Genomic DNA, 22,882 nt, shown 5'->3' on the forward strand with positions numbered 1-22,882 from the left:
ATATATATATATATGCGCGTGTGTGTTTGTCCCCCTAGCATTACTTGACAACCGATGCTGGTGTGTTTATGTCCCCGTTACTTAGCGGTTCGGCAAAGGAGATCGATAGAATAAGTACTGGGCTTACAAAAGAATAAGTCCCGTGGTCGAGTTGCTCGATTAAAGGCGGTGTCCCAGCATGGCTGCAGTCAAATGACTGAAACAAGTAAAAGAGTATACATACATGCATACATGCATACATACATACATACATGCATGCATACATACATACATACATACATACATGCATACATACATACATACATACATGCATGCATACATACATACATACATACATACACACACACACACATACACACATACACACATACATACACACATACATACACACATACATACATACAGACAGACATTCATACATACATACATACAGACAGACAGACATTCATACATACATACATACATACATACATGCATACATACATACATACATACATACACACACACATACATACATACATACATACACACATACACACATACATACACACATGCATACACACATACATACATACATACATACACACACACATACATATATATACACATACATGCATACACACACATACATACATACATACATACATACATACATACATACATACATGTGTGTGCATTTATTTATGTATGTACGTATGTATATATATTTGTGTATGTGTGTGTGTGTGTGACATTAGGAGTTACAGCACACACAGAAATAGAGAAACAAATAATAAACAGATAAGTAGAATCTCCAATAGCAGGGCAGTCCACTAAGGGTAATCCGGGGAAAGTTCCACACAAAAAATCTCGGATTACTCTGCCATTTCCAAGGCATAGGAAAGTGCCCACTTTCAGTTTCTTTCCTTCTGCTAAGAAAAGCATATTCAGAGTAGATCCATTCTGTCTCACCAGCCTTGCCACTGTCGACCACCTTTTGATAAACATACTAGAACGCAGTACTTCACTCTCTACATGTTATATCCTTACGGATAAACGAATACACTCCAATAGTATAATTACAATATAATCGAAATAAACGGTAGTAGTCACACGTAATGTAACAACAATCTTTTAAGAACCAACAATCTAACACGCTAGCTCGAACTGTGAGCTTTGAACTGTCTTCCCTTCCTTGGATCTCTCCTTTTCCTATGTTTCTGACGAAGAGCTCCGCTCGAAACGTTAAATCCTCCTTCTTTCTTTACCCTTCCTGAGCGTCCAATAACACTATACTTGTTCCACGCCCTCACGTTGTGTTTTCTCTTTGTGTTTTCATGTTTGGATTAACTTTATATACCGCACGCTCACACGGACCCAGGCCTTCTGACTGACTTGGATAACCAGTTCCTGGATTTTTACACCTACGGATTACTGTTACCATTCATCCGGAGTACGCCACTGTAATTGTGTTTATATATATATATATATATATTGGTATCTCTTTCGCTTAGGCATTATCTCAAGGTGTTCGGTCTGCTTTCTTTTTCTCATGCTGGTTCTACGAGACTCTATTGGTACTGGTACATTGAATATGTCACAGAATACTTCCATAGGAATTTCTTCCTGATCTTGAGTATACCCCTTTCTCAGTTAGTTTATATGTATCTTATGCTCACCGTGTGACCCTTTAATTAGATACATAATACTTTCAATTTTTCTGGTAACAAGGCCATCTTCTCAGCCTTGATTACCGTTTCTATAGGTTTTTGAAATGCACTTTATCACGTCTCTCGACGTATTTCGTTGGATCTTTCGTATTTCCTTTCCGACTTTTTTTCTCTGGTAATAGCTTATCAAAAATGGATTTTATTCTTCTTGCAAACATCAATTCTGCGGGAGACTTCCCTGAATTTGTACTTGGATTGGGGGTCACTCTGTATATTCTTAAGAAATTTATCAATGCTTCGTCGTTCCTTAATTCATTCCTTGCATTTTTAAACGCTCTCTTAAAGGTGTCCACAAATCTTTCTACCTGCCCATTTGACTTCGAGTAGCAGGGCGGAGAGTAAAATATACTTCATCGAATGCCTTTTACAGAAGTTCTTGAATTCATTCCCACAGAACTGCGTCCCGGTGTCTGAAACTAACCTGTCAGGGACATTGAATCACGCAAACAATTCGCATAAGAAATTTATAGTTGTCTTAGAGGTTGGCCTATAACACTTGAAAACCCACGGCCACTTAGTACAGATATCGCTTCTCCGTCTCTGGCTACGATTGATATTTTACCGGCGAGGCTTTGGCCGCGATTGCGCAACCTCGACACGTTCTCACCAATTTTTCGAATGAATTTCTGTCACAAAAAAATTTGAAAGCAGTTTATCGGTTTCTTGGAAACCAACCTCTCTGACTTTTTAGGCAGAATAAAGTTACAGTAACGCTCATGTTCGGCAGGAACTATCTTGCGTGGTAAAAGCCTTACTTTCTGCTTCTCCGACCATGACTTGCACTCGTTGTTAAAAATTTCCTTGTATCTTCTATAATACGCGGGAAACGTAATACCCTCCTCCGGATTATACGTGAATTCAGAAATTGCGTTAGCCACGCCGTCTGGCGCAAACGAGCTTACTGGATTTTCGGACTTGATCGACTATAACTCAATTAATTGTTATTGGTACTGTATTTGTTTTTGCAACTCTGATGCTTCTTCTTGAAGCTGTACTACTGCGGCTAATAGGTTTTCCATGACGCAGAAATTGTTAAATAACCAATGTGAGTTTCGAACGATCTTCATCGCCAGGTGATATATCCTTATGGATAAACGAATACACCACAACAGTGTAATTACAATATAATCGAAACAAACGGCAGTAACCACACGTAGCATAACAACAATCTTTTAAGAACCAACAAGCCAATACGCTTACTCGAACTGTGAACTTTGAACTCCAGCTTTGAACTATCAACACACGAACTGTGGACTAGCACTATGAGTTTACTGAAACCACAAGGGTTAAATACAGATAAGACAATACAAGGGACAACTGGTGACGGGGACTTATCGAATGATAAAATATGAATAGATATATTATAATTTCGGATGAGAAATGAAAAACAACAAATGAATGGACGTGGAATGGGTTCGACCCCACCAACCACATTCTTGCGTTGAACCGTTTATTTTGTCCGTTTTTAAACTCCGCCTAATTTGGTACTTACATACCCAACATTCGGGCTACTTTCTTCCATCTTCTTTCGCACTTTTTTACCGTCAGGTATTTCTTCTCCCGACATGCTTTCCCTCTTATGTGATATAAAAAGAGTTTAACCAAAGCAGACGAAGTTGCCTGATGCGATACCTCTTCCACGCGTCTTCCACATCACCTCTTTCGCTATAGCCATTACGGCTAGAAAACAGAATTTCTCTTCTCCTTTTAGAGGAGACTGCGGAACGATCTTAATGATCGATTCGGCTGACAGCTGTACTCTCCCCAGCTGTGACAGAGAAGTACGAGCGCCTGTCGACACTCTACTTGCCAAGCTCTTGGCCTTGGTCTGTGCCTGATGCAGCTTTCCAGTTCACCAAAAGAGGTGAACCTGGAAAATATCTCGTCAACGAACGGAGACCACAACCGCTCACCGTCCTGATAGAGCCAGAGATGCCTCAACCTCAGCGCATGCCTGCGCATCTTTAGCCACGGCATCCACAAACGTACGGCTGTTGCCGACTAAACTAGCAATCTCACACCGTGCTCTGTGAGGACGGTGTTTGTTCTTGCTATTTGTCACCCTGCAGGATTTAAAAGACCTTTCTAAGGGCAGATGAACTCTGAGGAGCATCAGCCATCTACATAGTATTTCTTTGTTAGAAGTGCTGTCGATGAAGCCATTGACCCTTACAACAGCAGTAATGATAATAAATGCCCGAGAACAAAATAGCAGAGAATGTCGTCATGAGGATAATTCTACTACAGAGAGAAGAGGGTCTCTTTAAACTTGTCTGGCAGCCCCTAGAGATTGTGTCAATAAAAACACTAATGGTTTTGACACCTCACCAACAGTCCACTTCATGGGTGTAATTATCACAACTGCGTTCATAAGATCCGAACCCATGTGAACGTCTCTGGCACGGCAAGTGTTCCACTGTGCAGCAACGTGGGCCTGCTCTTTATCCCAATGCTGCCACAAAGATTTGGAGAAGATGGACTCAAAATGACAACAGAAGTGTAATAGAATGTTATTACAGAAGCGAACCACCAGCACAGAATACAAGAAAAGAAGCCATAAAATTTGGACAGAAAGTCATGTTCCCTGTCACGGGGAAATAATTCTAGGCCCCAAAATCTATTCGTTGAAAGGCAGTGGCTATCCCAGTTGGAACTAGAGAAAGTCTCCACAAGAGTAAAAGAGCGTGAACATGACTACGCTGAACACAAAGGTCAAGAAGCAGAACAAGAACAGGAATTGGTAGAGGGACCAATAAGTACCCACAAAAGAAACAGCTTCCTGAACGAAAGTAAATTTTACTTTGTGAGAGAGAAAGACTGTGAAAGAGGAAGACAGGAGCTTACTACAACACCTGAATGAAGCAAAAATGGCAAAAGAAAGAGGCTACCAGATCTAAGCGGGATCGAAATAAGGAAACTATAAAAGGTAGTGAAAGAAATGGATGAACTGCTAATGAAAATCTACATCGAAATCAACATGTACTGCGCAGCTTCTACTGCTGTCCAAACCTTTGAGATTAAAAGTCAAAGGGAGGAAACAAAGGACAAAGCGCCATGGCTGGAACGAAGATATAAGAGCCAACTGAACAGCTCAAGAGAAATCTTAGACGGACACATGCAACCAAAGAAAGGAAGGTAAGGAAAAGGTACTGAGACGAACTGCAAAGAAAGTATAACATAAAACACAGGTAGTTAACGAAGAACTAAGACAAAAAAACCCCAAAAGATGTCGGGTAAAAAAAAGGAAAACAGACACCAAGTTAGAACAACTCAGTACTAGCAAAATATATTAATGAAGAACAACGAAAGAAAATTCTATAAACAACAGAACAATGAAGGGGAGTATCAGGGAAATGATATGCCATATGCTGAAGCAACAAGAAAATTCTGCGCAGAAATCTGGAGCAAAGAAGTCAAAAATGATATATATGTTGACTAGTTGCGGAAATTTAAAACAGAAATGAAAGATAGAGCAACACAAGAAAATACAACAATCATACATAAGAACGTAAGAGATATGATCAAGAAGATACCAAACCAGAAATCTTCCGGACCAGATGATGTTCAGGGTTTCTAGTTCAAAATCTCCCAAGTATACACGGTAATATACAACCATGTTTTACTGACTGCATAGAAGATGGAATCCAAACATGGATAACTAAAGGAAGGACAGTGATGATACAGAAGGATAACGAAAAGAGAGGGGAAGTCAGCAATTTTAACCCTATTATTTGTTTACCATTACTCCGAAAATTTTTATCAGATGAATTACATAAACTTTTGCAAAAGGAGAATCCATAGCCAGAGGATCAAAAAGGATGTCGAAGGAAATCAAAGGAAACTGTTGAACTTATATATATATATACAGAGAGAGAGAGAGAGAGAGAGAGAGAGGAGAGAGAGAGAGAGAGAGATAGTGGAATACTAAATGAAGTATGAGTAAGAAGAAATAATTCAGCTGTTAGGATAGATTATGTCACTGCTGTCTCTTGGAGTGTCTAAGGACGCTCGGAGTCAATGAGAAAGCAAACAACTTCTTGGAAAAAGCAATGAGAGAGTGTGGGAAGTAGAACCAGCATGTGCAAATGAATCGTTAGGAAACGTGAAAATGCGTCAGGACATTTTCCAGGGAGACTCGCTCTTTCCGTTACTCTTCGGCGTTTTGTTAATCCTTTTGACAAGTATACTGGGAAAATCCAGGCCTGTATGTGAGTTTAGAAAAATCCAAGATGAAAATAAATCACCTACTTTATATGGATGATCTCAAGCTATATTCAAAAGGCAGCGATCTGGCAGAAACGGTAGCACGCCGGGCGAAATGTGTTGCCGTATTTCGTCTGCCGTTACGTTCCGAGTTCAAATTCCGCCGAGGTCGACTTTGCCTTTCATCCTTTCGGGGTCGATAAATTAAGTACCAGTTATGCACTGGGGTCGATGTAATCGACTTAATCCGTTTGTCTGTCCTTGTTTGTCTCCTCTGTGTTTAGCCCCTTGTGGGTAGTGAAGAAATATATATTCAAAACATGGGACAAACCTGGAGTCTTTGATCCAAACTGGAATGCAGTTTTGAGTAAATAAATGTGCAATACTAATTATGAAGGGAGGCCGGAAGGTAAATTGAAATGGCATAAAATTACCACAAGACATTCGATTGCTGTGGAATAATGAGAGATACAAACACCTAGGTGTACTGTAAGACGATAGGACAATGGAAGGAGAACTGAGAAAGTCACTAAAGAGTTCAAGAGGAGAGTTAGGAAGTGCTCAAAGCAAAATTAAATGGAGGGAATATCATTAATATGTCCGTTTTAAAATACTTAGCTCCCTTTCTAAAATGGGTAACGGTCCAGCTACAGAAGCTGGATAGAACTAGAAAATAGCTCACAATGCACAACAAACACCATCTTAAATGTAACAACGATTGTACCTACCAAGAAATGAAGGCGGTAGAAGATTACTAAACAAAAGACACTGTTAATACTGCGATACTGGGTCTGAAAATTATGTCGTGCAGAGTAAAGAAAGAATACTATCGGCAGCTAAAAAGTGACTGAAACAGTAGAATTCAAAGAGAAAAGAATAAGCAAGTGGGAAAAAAATGAAATTACATGACTAACTCATGTAATAAATGCCGGATGTAAAGAACGCTGGCTCTGGCTCACAGAAGGGAACTTGAAACGAGAGACAGAAACGCTTATTTTAGCCGCTCAGGAACAAAATATTAGAACATATCTGATAAAGGCAAAGATCGACAAAACTCAGTCAGACAGCAATTGTAGAATCTGCAGGAAAGGAGACCTTTTGTGTGAGTGCTGTATACTAGCACAAAACGAGTATAAACGCAGGCATGACTTTGCAAGCAAAAGATGTCTGTCGATTGTGTGACTTCAAAATAAAAGAAAAGTGTTACGAACACAAAATAGAAGTTGTGATAGAAAATTAAAATTGCAGGATCTTGAGGGACTTCCCCAGAAAGACTACCCATATTATTGAAGCAAGAAGATCGGATATAATTATAGAAGAAAAAAATAAGCAAATAGTGTAGGATCATAAATTTTGCAATTTCCTAAAATTGCAGTGTCGATACCTAAGATATTGAAAAGATTGAAAAATATCAGAATCTAGCCAGATAGCCGAGGAGATTGTAGAAGACGATGCACTTGGCACGACACCTAAAATGCTACCTAAAAGATTGAAAGAGATTAGAATTGAAACTCGCATTGTCGATATGTCGAAAAGTACCATCCTTTACTCTGCAAGTATTCTTAGAAAGTTTCTTGAGATTTGAGGAGACTTGTATTCAAACCTCAAAATAAATTAGCATGTAACAATTAAAAACAACATTAGTAATTATCATTATTGTAATCATTTCTGCTACAAGCACAAGGCCTCACGTTGACCTTAGATCTTGATTAGTACTTCTTTTATTGACTTTGAAACGATAAAAGGCAAAGTCTACCGCCGGAGAATTTGAGCTTGGAACGTAAAAGTCGAAAGGAATGCTACTGAGCACCTTGTCCGGCGCGTCAACGATTCTGTCAATAATGATAGATATATAGAAATATAATAATAATAACCCATGTTATAACGTGAACTATATCCTTCCGACTGTCAAAATATAGATAAGCCAAAAAATTATATTTGATTTAACTAAAGAGTTTATGGTTTTTTGCAGATGTCAGCAACAGTTATCACTTACTCCCTCTTTCTCTCTCTTTCTCCCTCTCTCCTTCTCTCTCTTTCTCTCTCTCTCACTTATTCTGCTTGTCTGTTTGTTTACCTGTCTGCCTGTTTGTCTGTCTCTGTATACACAAAACAGAATCGCACGCAGTCATGCTCACGCGCACACATCTGTATATATTTATGTGTACATACACACATACACATACATATGGATGGATGTACTATGTATGTATACGTATGCGTATGTGTGTATGTACGAGGATGTTTATGTGTGTGTGTGTGTGTGTGCATGTGTCTTGTGCGTATGTGTGTGCTTGTGTGCTTATGTGTGTGTGTGTGTGTGTGTTGTTGTTGCTTTAATTGACGCACACCACTCAGCACCAAGAGTGCTTCGTACTTTTGCTGCAAGTATGCCATGACAGATAAGACCGAAGACTGGAAGGGTATCGCCTCAATTGCATATCAATTACAAATGGGACGATGAACAGTCTTTAACTGCCCATTACGTTTCTGTATTTCTAGCTCAACAAACTAGATCTGTGTAATTCCTTATTTCTCAGCTTCTATCAATATTATTGTCATTTGACATTGCTATGTTGATAACTAATAGATTAGTGTTATTGTTGTTACGAAGAACATAGTATATGGTGAGTGGAGGCGCAATGGCCCAGTGGTTAGGGCAGCGGACTCGCGGTTTCGAATCCCAGACCGGGCATTGTGAGTGTTTATTGAGCGAAAACACCTAAAGCTTCACAAGGCTCCTGCAAGGGGTGGTGGTGATCCCTGCTGTACTCTTTCACCACAACTTTCTCTCACTCTTACTTCCTGTTTCTGTTGTACCTGTATTTCAAAGGGCCGGCCTTGTCACACTCTGTGTCACGCTGAATCTCTCCGAGAACTACGTTAAGGGTACAAGTGTCTGTGGAATGCTCAGCCACTTGCACGTTAATTTCACGAGCAGGCTGTTCCGTTGATCGTATCAGCTGGGACCCTCATCGTCGTAACCGACGGAGTGCTCCTGAATATGGTGAACTGTCTGTCTATGCTAAAATTCCATAACATTATCACATTGTTAGTTTTTTTTATGATAGCCGAAAACTCATACGAGTAAGGAAGAGCTTTTCTTCGAAGACCTTTAAAATAGTGGGGCTCGGCGTATACTTTGCTACGTCATTGAATCTCCAGCTACATTTTGCCAGATTTAGTGTGACACATTCTAATATATCGTAGTGTAAAAGCTTAAAACATGCCCCACACATATGACATTCGTCATTTTTACTGTAGGAGTTGCGAATATTCCTTTCACTATATCTCATGGTGATTGTTTGTTCTTGGATCGTCAATATTGTATTTTTGCTTTTTTTTTATTTTTTATTTTTCTCTTATTTCATTCAGGTTGGATTTTGGCCAATCCCTCATCAACTTTTTCAAGTTTCTCTTGAAAAGGAAAGTGAGGGTAGAGAGAGAAGTGCTGGCTCCCAGCAAGTTTGTTAAAAGAATCTTGCATGTAAAAATAGGATATCAAGTTTGTGTAAACAATTTACTATGTAAAGTTATAAATTTATGGTGATTCCCTGTGGTGAATCGATGTGCCCTCAGCATTTCAGTTTTTACTGCTGTTTTATAACCACACTTTAGTTGTCCGAATAATTTGAATACTTTATAACTCTTGATATAATCCGATTTGCTATATTTTATCTTGTCAACCGGGACTGCTCGAGATGCGCGTAGAGCAACGAAATTGTTCTGCACGTTCTCGTCCAGTGCCTGAGCATTGCTGACTTGTGAACTTATGTCAAACACCCTTTGTTACATGTAGGATGGATCAGCCTATCGGCTGAGTCCATCGCGGAGATCGCCCAGCCACCTTCCTTTGGCCGAGAAGGGTAGGCAGTGTTTCTTTGTCTGGTGACATTAGCGAAAGACATTGTATGGTGGACAACGATTTGATTGGTTGAAACGGATGAAGACAAACACTTTCCTCTTTGGCCAACCCCTCATCAACTTTTTCAAGTTCCTCTTGAAAAGGAAAGTGAGGGTAGAGAGAGAAGTGCTGGCTCCCAGCAACTTTGTTAAAAGATGGGTAAATGCTGCAAGACTAGCTGGAATGGACCAACCTACTCTGAGTATGGGGCTGTAGATTGAAGGAAGGCGATGTGGAGAGGACACTTACTCTAATGGTCAAGGTGACCGTGGTTTTGTGGGGTTTCCATGGGCAGCCCTAAAAAGTCACCTTTGAGGGAATTATTGATTGTTATAATTTTACTTTTTATAATTTTACTTTTTATACGCCTTTTATACAACCTGACATTGTATTGCTCACTACCGTTCCCATAATTTTTGAAAACCCATAGTGGTTAATAAAGAAAACAATTATTATTAATATCATCATCATCATTATCACTACCGTCATCGTCATTATTATTATTATTATTATTATTATTATTATTATTATTATTATTATTATTATTCAGTAGTTTTATTTTTATAGCGTGCTTTCACTTCACTACCGAGCGCAGCTCTGTGTGCCTTGGGTATGTGCTGTGATTTGTTGTGATGCTCTGATGGTTATTGTATGGAAAGTGTTCTGTGTAGGATGTGTGCAGTGCCTAGTAGTGCAATTTTCTGTATGTTATATGTGTTTGTAAGTCCTGGTGTTTTTGTTATGTATTTGTCTGAATATTTTTTTATCATGCCTAATGCACCAACTATGATAGGAATTGTTTCTGTTTTCAGATTCCGCATTCTAGTTACCTCTATTTCCAGGTCTTTGTATTTTGAGAGTTTCTCCATTTCTTTTAGAGACACGTTGTCATCTGCCGGTATTGATACATCAATTAGAAAGCATTTTTTTTCTTCATGATCTCTGACAACTATATCTGGTCTGTTGGCCTTAATTTCTCTATCTGTGTGTATCGGCATATCCCAGAGTATGGTTGCTTTCTCGTTTTCTGTGACCTTTTCTGGTGTGTGCCTATACCATCTTTTTTCTGTTGTTATTCCATAACATTATTATTATTATTATTATTATTATTATTATTATTATTATTATTGAGTGAGAGAGCATTGCATGCCATCAAAATGACACTGGGGTAAAATATACGAAGCCCAGTATACCCATCATGCATTGCATGCCATCAAAATGACACTGGGGTGCATTGCATGCCATCAAAATGACATTATTATTATTATTATTATTATTATTATTATTTACTTTTGATCTGCACGTTTGTTACAATCACTTGCCGAGACACACTCAGCGTCCTGGGGGCAAGTGAAGGATAAGAGATGTTACAGTATGACTGAAAGCTTAGGGTAGGGGAATTGGAAGGGGCTGTAGCGAAATTTCTTCATGTAATACAACACAGACATTTAAATGGATAGAGGTTTCCGATGGTTGTGGACAGTACTTGTCAGTACAATCTTTTGGATTTTTCTGAGACATGATTCTCCAGGGATCTTATCTAGATGTTTGTGACATCCCTCCCGTTTTTAATTTGACAATGTGGCATGCCACTTATATTAAGAGAATTCAGAAATTTAGGAAGATAGAGTGGAGATTGTTGATCTGCAACCGAATCAATACTCCTCAGAGTATATATCTTACCTAGAAATTCCTGGATTATGTGGTTATTTAGATTGTCAACTTCTTAATTCTTTGTTGTTAATATTGCTCGTGATGAAAAGCGGCGAGCTGGCAGAAACGTTAGCACACTTGGCGAAATGCTTAGCGGTATTTCGTCTGCCTTTATGTTCTGAGTTCAAATTCCTCCGAGGTCACTTTGCCTTTCATCCTTTTGGGGTCGATAAATTAAATACCAGTTGCGTACTGGGGTGATCTAGTTGACTGGACCCCTCCCCAAAAATTTCGGGCCTTGTGCCTAGAGTAAAAAAGAATATTGCTCGTGATGATAGCCATTGGGCATTGTTAAAATTAACCGCTAAATCTTCATATACATGGTTGATAAACTCCTCCTTGCTGTTGACTTAAAATTGCTGAGGAATCTCTATTACATCATCATACAATTGCCTTTGAACATTGGGGATTCTTCCATCACCAATTTACAATAACCAAACAGAATGATATGCCAGTCGAGCTTGAGAGATGACATCATTATTGAGAGGTGGTATCATAATATACACTCTCATACTTGTGGTAAGATGAAGTACTTCGCATTCGTGCTAAATTACGGATTTTTTCAAACATGCTCCATCGTGTGCGACATTAGATTGATAGTTCCGAGTGAGGAAACTCTGATCTTGTGTTGCAAGGATAAATTCTTCTGTTTTGGCTTTAAACCAACACTGCAGTCACTGATGGGTTTTTTAAAAATCTACATCAGCTTCCCCAGCTCGTCTTGGTTATCGCCCATGCAATGGTTTTTCTTTCCACAGTTTTGATATTTCCGCAGTTTGGCTATTATTATTACACTTTTCGCTGCCTTAACGGGTAGTGTGTCCTTATCATTATAATCAGGGAGATTAAGCCCTCGTCTGATTTATATTCCTCCTTTGACATCGAACGCAGTTTCTTACTCTGTTCCTGTTTCTTTACTAGCCCTATCGTCCAGTCGATGTTATTTTAGATGTACACTTGGAGTCCTATCATGGTCATTTTATTGGATGTTTCAAGTTGGATTAAGCCTCTACTGCCTTCTTTTCGTGGGAGATAGAGCCTGTGGACGCTTGATTTTGGGTGGTGCATCCCGTTTAGTGTCAGTAGCTTCCCGGTTTTTATGTCAATACGCTGGGGATTACTCAGATTCCAATTGATGACATTAAGGCTATACTGGAGAACTGGTACCACCAGAAAGTTTATGGCTGTAATTCTATTCTGAGAGTTCAACTCAGTATTCAGGACCATTCTGACACGTCTATAATGCTCTTTCCAGATCTTCTCTTTCATTGATCTGTGTTGAATGTCTTTCCTTTCGTGTATCCCAAGGTACTTATAAAAGCTCTCTTGGTCCAGGTCCTTGATAGATGTATAATGATCAAGTTGAGTCGTAGTATTAGCAGTGAGTTTACCACGTTTGAATTATTATTATTATTATTATTATATTAGTAGTAGTAGTAGTAGTAGTAGTAGTAGTAGTAGTAGTAGTAGTAGCTGTAGTAGTAGTTGTAGTAGTAGTAGTAGTTGTAGTAGTAGTAGTAGTTGTAGTAGTAGTAGTAGTATTGATGATGAGAATAATAATAATGATAATTTGTTTTATTGGTTAGAGGGGTTCAAGATATTGCGAATTGTAGAAATACTAAATACAAAAGCAATAATTTTAAATCAAGTAAAAAACAGGAAATCAGCTATAACATAACCAATAATAAAAAAATAATAATAAATAATAAATTCAATAAAGAATACATAAAACCCTTCTGAGACACCAAGGGCCAAGTGCCATCTCTCACTTCTTGCCGCCAGCCTAAAATTGCAAAAAGGAAAATAATACTGCCTATTAGTTTCTATTCAAGTGTTATTTAAAGAAGTTGATGAGAGCTTGACACGAATAGAAAAGCGTTATCTTTAAACCTGAGAAGGAGCCGTAGTGGACAGCATTTGGCAGTCACTTATTTTATGGACAACGAAAAGAGTTTCAGCTGATTCATATTGATACTGATCCTACACTCCGCTAAGATTTGAACATGAAACGAATCGTGTATAACAAGTTGCTAGAGCATTACTGTTAGTGGTTTCTAAGTTAAACAGCCTAGACAGTCTGTCACTGAATGAATCCCATGTTATCTGATTCTTTATCTGATTCGTTATGACGTTTCGTATCCGACTACGCCTAATGCAAACAACAATGAGATCGAAGATAAATAAAAGAATAATGGGTGGATATGCCATAATTTCTGTAGAAAATATGTGGAGATAACTTTAACAAGTGATTTAATAGTGCTGCTAACACATTAGGGATCGTTACCTTTTGACCGACAGATTTAAAAAATAATTTTTTGTAACTAAACACTTTCAAACTTCGGACACTGGTAGAATGTGTCATATAAAACATGTTTTACTCTTAGCATTTTTGAGAAAAACTTATATTTACGAAGTAATTTCACTTTAAAGTTCTCGTATTTCGGTAATTTCAACCAATCAGTGACGTGTATTCAGCTGAATAAAATTACTGCTGTTGTTTGTCAACAAGAACTTCCGGCGGTGTATATTTCGTTTGTCACTGTTATTTATGACAATCTCAAATCAACTATGCCAGAGCGTCTTCCACTCGCTCCAGTTTACATTTTTTTTTATTTCTCTAGTATCTTTTTTTATTTCTTCCGGCGTGTTTAGAAATACTATTCTGCCATTGTTTGTTTGGAGCACTTTGGCGCCACTAAACGTTTTTATGACAAGTGAACTTTGTCTATTCGATGATACGCTTGTGATAAGTCGTTGCCATAGGGTTTAGAAATAAAAACGGCCGCTGTTTTCGTTGTATTAATGATTGTGTTGGTTGTGCCCGTGGTAGTAGTGGTGTTTTTGGTTTAGGGAGCGGTCATTTTAAATCTTAAAATGCTTATAACTGCTGCAGTTGCTTCTGTTGGTGTTGCTGTCGACATCGTCGTTGTTCTCTGTAAGTTTTCTCTTGACTATATCAGTTAGTGGAGGGAAAATAATGTCACAATGGCTGTGCCAACAGCCATCACTTCCCTTATTTTTGGAAGCCATATTGTTATTTTTTGTTTTGTTTTGAAATATTAAATTTTAAAATCTAAATCTCGAAATTTGCCCTTAAAGGACGAATTTTTCGCCAAACCAGCTCCCTATCAGCAAAGCGAGTTGGCTTATTTAGTAAACAGTCTAAGAAAAATTCAAATACCAAATAATAAAACAAATTTTATAGAAAACGTACAAGCCACGAACAAGCGTCCCCTCTTTGCAAACACTAACAACACTAATAACATCAACAACAACAACAATACATAATAATAATAATAATAATAATAATAATTATAATAATTATAATAATAATTGATGTATCAATACCAGCAGATGACAACGTTTCTCTAAAAGAAATGGAGAAACTTTCAAAATACAATGTGGAATCTAAAAACAGAAACAATTCCTTCCATAGTATGCGCATTAAGTATGAGGAAAAAATATTCAGACAAATATATAACAAAAACACCAGGACTTACAAATATATACAACATACAGAAAATTGCACTATTGGGTACTGCACACATCCTACACAAAACACTTTCAATGCAGTAACCATAAGAGCATCACAACAAATCACAGCACATACTCAAGGCACACAGAGCTGCGCTCGGTAGTGAAGTGAAAGCACGATATAAAAATAAAACTACCGAATAATAATAACAACAATAATAATATTCTCTCCACTCCTTTTCTGCTTGGCACTGACACCTTTATCTGACATGCTAAACAGAACTGGATGTGGATACAACTGTTACGGCAAAACAATCAACCATCTCTTGTATATGGATGATTTAAAACTGTATGCTGCAAATGATAAACAACTGGAAACATTACTACAGGCATTACTACATGGATTTATCAAAGAAATAAACATGAAATTTGGCTTAGAAAAATGTGCCAAAGCAACCTTGAAAAGAGGAAAACTAGTTAAGAGTAATATCACACTAGATAAAGCAAACGAAATAAGAGAATTAGACCAAAGCCAGACATACAAATACTTAGGAATCAATGAACTAGATACGATACAACACGCGCAGATGAAAGATAAGATAAGAAAGGAATACTATAGATGAGTTAGATTAATACTGAAAACAGAGCTTAATGTGAAAACAAGATAATAGATATCAACACTCTAGCCATCCCAGTTATAAGTTACAACTACAATGTCCTTAACTGGACCTTAAATGAACTAATCAAAACAGACATGAAAACAGGAAAAATAATGTCAGGATTTAGCATGCACTACCCAGAATCTGTCATGGAAAGGTTATATATATACAATGTATCGAAGGTGGTAGAGGCATTATACAGCTAGAAAACTGTACACACACACACACAAACACGCGCGCAGGTGCACACACACGGAGTCGCTAAATTTGGTGAAAATCCGTTCAGACGTTTTCCAGTAATTTTGCGGACACACAGACAAACAGACGAAGATTAGTGATTACAATGCCCTGCTTTCGTTTACGCGTGCAGGATAACAATAATAATAATAATAATAATAATAGTAATAAAAATAAGAAGAAAAATATAATAATAATAATAATAATAATAATAATCCTTTCTACTGGAAGTACAACGCCTCAAATTTTGGGAAAGTGATTAAGTCGATTGCATCGACCCCAGTGCATAACTGGTACTTATTTAATCGAACCCGAAAGGATGAAAGGCAAAGATGACCTCGGCGGAATTTTGAACTCAGAACGTAGCGGCAGACGAAATACTTCTAAGTATTTCGCCCGGCGCGTGATAAGGAGGAGGAGGAGGAGGAGGAGGAGGAAGAGGAGGATAGGGAAATATAATGTTCTCCCTAGGTAGATAGATCGTTATTCCTGGAACCGATTCAGTAGTGTCATTAAACGTCATTTAATTTTATCTTTCTTCTCTTACAGAGCTGAGCATTCCATGATGGTATTAAAATTGAATCAACTTAACTTCATTTTGGTTGTCGTCTTCTCACCCCATATTATAGGTAAGACAAATTATACTGAAACCAGTTAATGTAATTTAACATTAATATATATTAATTTAGTTAATATAAATTCATGTAGAAAACATAATTAATATGTACTAACAAAATAAACAAAATTAACATTAATATAGTAAAGATTGCACTTCGACCAGACGGTGCCGGATTCAATCCAACTATATGGCACCTTAGACAAGTGTCTTCTACTATCGGACAAGTCTCTTATACTATGAGATCCAGTTGTGTTTCCTCAGGTGATATTCAAGTATTCTCTCTTTTACTCTTTTACTTGTTTCAGTCATTTGACTGCGGCCATGCTGGAGCACCGCCTTTAGTCGAGCAAATCGACCCCGGGACTTATTCTTTGTAAGCCCAGTACTTATTCTATCGGTCTCTTTTGCCGAACCGCTAAGTGACAGGGACGTAAACACACCAGCATCGGTTGTCAAGCAATGCTAGGGGTACAAACACAGACACACAAAACACACACACACACACCACACACACACACATATATATACTAGCAGTATCGCCCGGCGTTGCTCGGTTTGTAAGGGAAATAATTATAAGCATTTTTAGAGATGTAAAGTATAATAGCCATCTCAATATGGCTAACCACAAAGGGGGCGGGGTGTTACTGTAGCTTTTTACGTTCTGAGATTTAATAATAAATTTTAGAGAGTTACTTCCCTTATATATGTCAAAAATGGATTAAAAATGGGAAAAATTGATGTAAATTTTTTTTTAAATCGTAGACTCATCGTAGACGCGCGCTAATACCCAGACGGGCTCGATATGAATCACGACTATAAGATACCCGGTTTTGGTTAAACTGCACCGCAAAATGTGGGACTAGTTAGGAATCTAAATCGTAGGAGACAGACACACAACCTCACTTTATATATAAAGATTTCCTCTATTACATATATTGAGGTCTCTTTCTTTCTTTTGTTATCTTACTGTTTTTACCAATATACATATATATATATAAATATATATATAGTTACAGAGATGTACTTGCATAGCAAGTGACTTGATCTGAGATCGTGTGCTGGAACGAAAACAGTTGCAGCGTTGAAGGTGTTTATAAGCCATTTAAGAAACACACAAAAACCGTTAGATTCACTTCAACATTTAAATTTAATTTGTCAAAATATTTTCGTCGCTTTGAGACCGCGACCTGTTAGCACGATATTTTTGTCAGTGAACAGGTCGCGGTCTCAAAGCGAGGAAAATTTTGGCAAATTAAATTTAAATGTTGAAGTGAATCTAACGGTTTTTTTGTGTGTTTCTTAAATGGCTTACAAACACCTTCCACGCTGCAATATATATATACACACAAATATATATATATGTATGTATGTATGTATGTGGTATATGTGTATGCATGTATGTGTGTGCGTGTCTGTGCTTGTGATTGTCCTCCACCACTGCTTGACAACGAATGTTGGTTTGTTTACATCCCTGTCACCTAGTGGTTTGACAAAGGAAACAGATAGAATAAGTACAATGCTTACAAAAATAAAACTGGAGTTGATTCATTAAACTACAATTCTTCAAGGCATTGCCCCAGTATGGCCACAGACCAATGGCTGGAAAAAGCAGAAGAATAAAAGAATACATTCTCTGCTTTGGTCTTATGTTCAAGGCATGAGAAAGCTTGAGTTTACATGAGAAGGCCTAACAGACCTGGTAGAAACAGCAGCCAAATCTCCCTCAAATCACACCTCATTGTCTTATGTATGTATATATATATGAGCCAATGAGGGGGACCTCTACATGGTAGCTAGACCTGGTAGAAATAGCAGCCAAATTTCCCCCAAATCACACCTTACTGTCTTATCTATGTACTAGCAGTATCGCCCGGCGTTGCTCGGGTTTGTAAGGGAAATAATTATATAAGCATTTTTAGAGATGTAAAGTATAATAGCCATCTCAATATGGCTAACCACAAAGGGGGAGGGTGTTACTGTAGCTTTTTACGTTCTGAGATTTAATAATAAATTTTAGAGAGTTACTTCCCTTATATATGTCAAAAATGGATTAAAAATGGGAAAAATTGATGTAAATTTTTTTTTAAATCGTAGACTCATCGTAGACGCGCGCTAATACCCAGACGGTCTCGATATGAATCACGACTATAAGATACCCGGTTTTGGTTAAACTGCACCGCAAAATGTGGGACCTGGCAAAACCCGATGCATTCTACTCTTAAAAATGCTAGGTAAATTGTAATTGAAGAAATCCTATATTGTAGATTTCTATAACTGACAAAGGGAGGCAGATAAAATCTGCCTTTTATCATAAGATATATATATATATATATATATATATATATATATATATATACGACAGGCTTCTTTCAGTTTCCGTCTACCAAATCCACTCACAAGGCATTGGTCGGCCCGGGGCTATAGTAGAAGACGCTTGCCCAAGATGCCACGCAGTGGGACTGAACCCGGAACCATGTGGTTGGTTAGCAATCTACTTATCACACAGCCACTCCTGCGCCTATACACAGCCACTCCTGCGCCTATTGTCTCCGTTAGTTTAAAATCTTCGACTTCAAGGCCATCTCATCCGTCGTTCTTGGTTTGAATTTTGTAGCAGTAGTAGATTCATGTTGTTTTCTGCTAGAGTGTGTTTGGTGGATACTCTAGCAGAAAACGACGTGAATCGACCAACTGTTACAAAATTCAAACCAAGACCGACGGATGGGATGGCCTTGAAGTCGAAGTTTTTAAACTAACGGAGACAACACTTGAATATCACCTGAAGAAGTACAACTTCATCTCATTATGGAAACAGTTGCATGATCAAATACTTGTATTTTTGGAGAACCACATGGGCTGGAAACAATTGTTGTGATTAAAAAATAACTGTTCAAATGTACTCCTTCATGTCCATTCCAAGGTGCAGGAGTGGCTGTGTGGTAAGTAGCTTGCTAACCAACCACATGGTTCAGGGTTCAGTCCCACTGCGTGGCATCTTGGGCAAGTGTCTTCTGCTATAGCCTCGGGCCGACCAATGCTTTGTGAGTGTATTTGGTAGACGGAAACTGAAAGAAACCTGTCGTATATATGTATGTATATATATATATATATATATATGTATGTATGTGTTTGTGTGTGTGTGTTTGTCCCCCTAGCATTGCTTGACAACCGATGCTGGTGTGTTTACGTCCCTGTCACTTAGCGGTTCGGCAAAAGAGACCGATAGAATAAGTACTGGGCTTACAAAGAATAAGTCCCGGGGTCGATATGCTCGTCTAAAGTCGGTGCTTCAGCATGGCCGCAGTCAAATGACTGAAACAAGTAAAAGAGTAAGAGTAAAAGAGAGTATATATATATGTGTGTGTGTGTGTGTGTGTGTGTGTGTGTGTGTGTGTGTACAACGGGCTTTCATTTTCCGTCTACCAAATTCACTCGCGAGACTTTAGTCAGCCTGAGGCTATAGTTATATATATAAATATATAACAATTGCAGGGGGTGGAAGGTATTCATAAGCCATTTAAAACACACAAAAGCCGTAAGATTCACTTCAACATTTAAATTTAATTTACCAAAATATTTTCGTCGCTTTGAGACCGCGGCCTGTTCACGTGGTTTTGTGTCTGTCTTGGTCCCCCACTACCGCTTGACAACCGGTACTGGGCGTTTACGTCCTCGTACCTTAGCGGTTTGGCAAGAGAAGTACCAGGCTGAAGAAAAAAACGTACCGAAGTTGAATTATTCGACTTAAATATTCTTCAAAGTTGTGGCCCCGCAGGCCTGCAGTTTAGTGAGGGAAAGAAGTGAAAGAAAAGCTAAGATAAACTATATCAACAAAACACGGAAAAACAATTATTTTCCATTTGATTATTTTATCTATCCCGGTCAAGGCCATACTGGAACACCGCTTACGGACACAACCTAATACAATGAAATATAAAGAAAAACCCCATATATTGCATTAAAATACATTTAAACACAATAATTACAAAAATATAATTGCAGTAATGAAATTAGTTATATCTGCGTGTTTCTGCATCACAGCACTTTACAATGTTGTTTTACCATGCGTTTTAATTGCTATATTTTGTTTGTTTCGAATGTTTTTCTGGGGTTTTTTTTTATGTGTGTGTGTTTTATTATTTAACTCTTGTATCTTACAGTCTCTTACAGTATCTTACAGTTATTGTATTTCATTCTTTTTATTTCATTTTAGATTTCACTGCTTTTAAAGTTTACTATGTTTTTATGATCTTTAAGGTGTTGCATACTTCATATTAAAATTTTTGTTTAATATGTCACTCAGGTCTCTTGTATTATATTGCCCTTAACCTTTATTGTATTTATCCTATGTATTCAGAATTTTATTTCCCAATACTATTAATTTATACAATTTTTTTATCGTCTTTAAAGTTTACTGTATTTCCTTCTACTACTTAGTTAACAGAGTTTTAAAGGTTTTCCCAAGTTTTATTGTCTTTAAGGTTGACTAAATATTATTCTGTTTACTAGTACAACATCAATTTTCCGTATTACTGGTTAGCATACTCTAAATTAAACAAATATTAATTCTACTTAAATAATTAAATAAATTATAGGTACCGCTTATTACGTGTATGTATGGATGCGTATATTTGTATGCATATAGATATGCGTAGATATATGTGTCTATACACACACACACACACACACCACACACACACACACACATATATATATATATATATATATATAATACAAATAAGAAAATGGAGGAACAGATTCATTTCAATCATCGACTTGCAGATATTGCCAATTCATATTATTTATTAACTACATAAATTGGAACATCCAAATCCAACAAAATGAAACAATATACATTAATAAGTAAGATAATAATACCATATAAATAATACACATAAAATGGATCTTACAGGTGTTTCAGCCTGTAGATAAAGGTATTTCATTCTGCCTATGTTAGTCAGATGTATTGAGGTAATATGCAGTTAAAAGTGAGTTACTTAGATATATATCTCAAGGCCTCGTCAGAGATTATAAAGTACAATTATAAAAATTACACTCATAACCCCTATCTCACTTTGTACTTGTAAATATATATATATGTATATATATACAATTTCAACAATTGAGGGTAAAATTAATTAATTATTAATCAATTTCACCAAGTATTCAGTATGTAAAGGAACCATTTTAGGCGAATTCAAAATATTACATTATATATAAGGGCTTAGTAAAATAAATTACTTTGCCACATACTGAACTCATTAGAAATAGCAGCTAAAGAGATTTCTTTAGCTATTTCTAATACTTAAAGAAGATCTCTCTCAGATAGTGTTTGCTCAAACCAACTCACAAAGGTATGGGGGAAAAAACATTAAAAAATCAAGTGCAAAGGTTATTTGAGAACGTACGTTTCTAGATTAGTCATTATATATAATGTAATATTTTGAATTCGCCTAAAATGGTCCCTTTACATACTGAATACTTGGTGAAATTGATTAATAATTAATTAATTTTTACCCTCAATTGTTGGGAAATTATAATTCATTCTCTCTGTTTAATGCTTCGGTTTTCACCGATAAACACTAGTGTTTATCAATTCAACCACGCTGGTGGAAAGGGGAGAGCAGAAATTCTTCGCTTGCATATTTTGAATTTGAAAGCACTTTTAGTTCGAGCAGAATTCTAGAGGTGATAAGAAGCCAAAAGGGTATGCTCCCACTTTCAGTGTTCCCAAATCCGAATCAAGGAGTTCTGAGCTGACGAAAGAAATGTCGATTTGACTAATCTAGAAACGTACGTTCTCAAATAACCTTTGCACTTGATTTTTTAATGTTTTTTCCCCCATACCTTTGTGAGTTGGTTTGAGCAAACACTATCTGAGAGAGATCTTCTTTAAGTATTAGAAATAGCTAAAGAAATTTCTTTAGCTGCTATTTCTAATGAGTTCAGTATGTGGCAAAGTAATTTATTTTACTAAGCCCTTATATATAATGATATATATATATAATATATATATATATATATATATATATATATATATATGGTGGTGTGTGTGGTGTGTGTGTGTGTGTGTGTGTGTGTATGCATGTGTGTGTATGTGTATATAATTCATATGTATTTTAGTGTATTTATGTATACTGATATACATGTATATGTACACATATATATGTGTGTGAGAGAGTGTGCAGGTATTTATAAATGGAAACGTATATGTCAACGTTGAATACTGAGCAATGCTTTTATACATATATACATATATATATATATATATATATAATATATACATACATGTAGTGAATCTTGCATGCATGAAGTGGATTCGATCCACCAGAGCCATATTTAAATTAACACTGCTACAGAACTT

The 22,882-nt window shown here is 37.2% G+C and overlaps 1 protein-coding gene across 2 annotated transcripts in view; it reads left to right on the plus strand.

The window, feature by feature from the left end:
- The window catches only part of LOC115214877, a 134,366-nt gene that overhangs the window by 79,239 nt on the left and 32,245 nt on the right, over positions 1–22,882 (plus strand). For both annotated transcript variants that reach the window (XM_036505590.1, XM_036505591.1), the window contains exon 2: positions 16,449–16,528. In XM_036505590.1, coding sequence (XP_036361483.1) covers positions 16,449–16,528 — 80 coding nt within the window. The remainder of the gene's footprint in view (positions 1–16,448; positions 16,529–22,882) is intronic.

The sequence above is a fragment of the Octopus sinensis genome, linkage group LG8 (assembly GCF_006345805.1).
Source record: "Octopus sinensis linkage group LG8, ASM634580v1, whole genome shotgun sequence".
Classification (NCBI taxonomy): domain Eukaryota; kingdom Metazoa; phylum Mollusca; class Cephalopoda; order Octopoda; family Octopodidae; genus Octopus; species Octopus sinensis.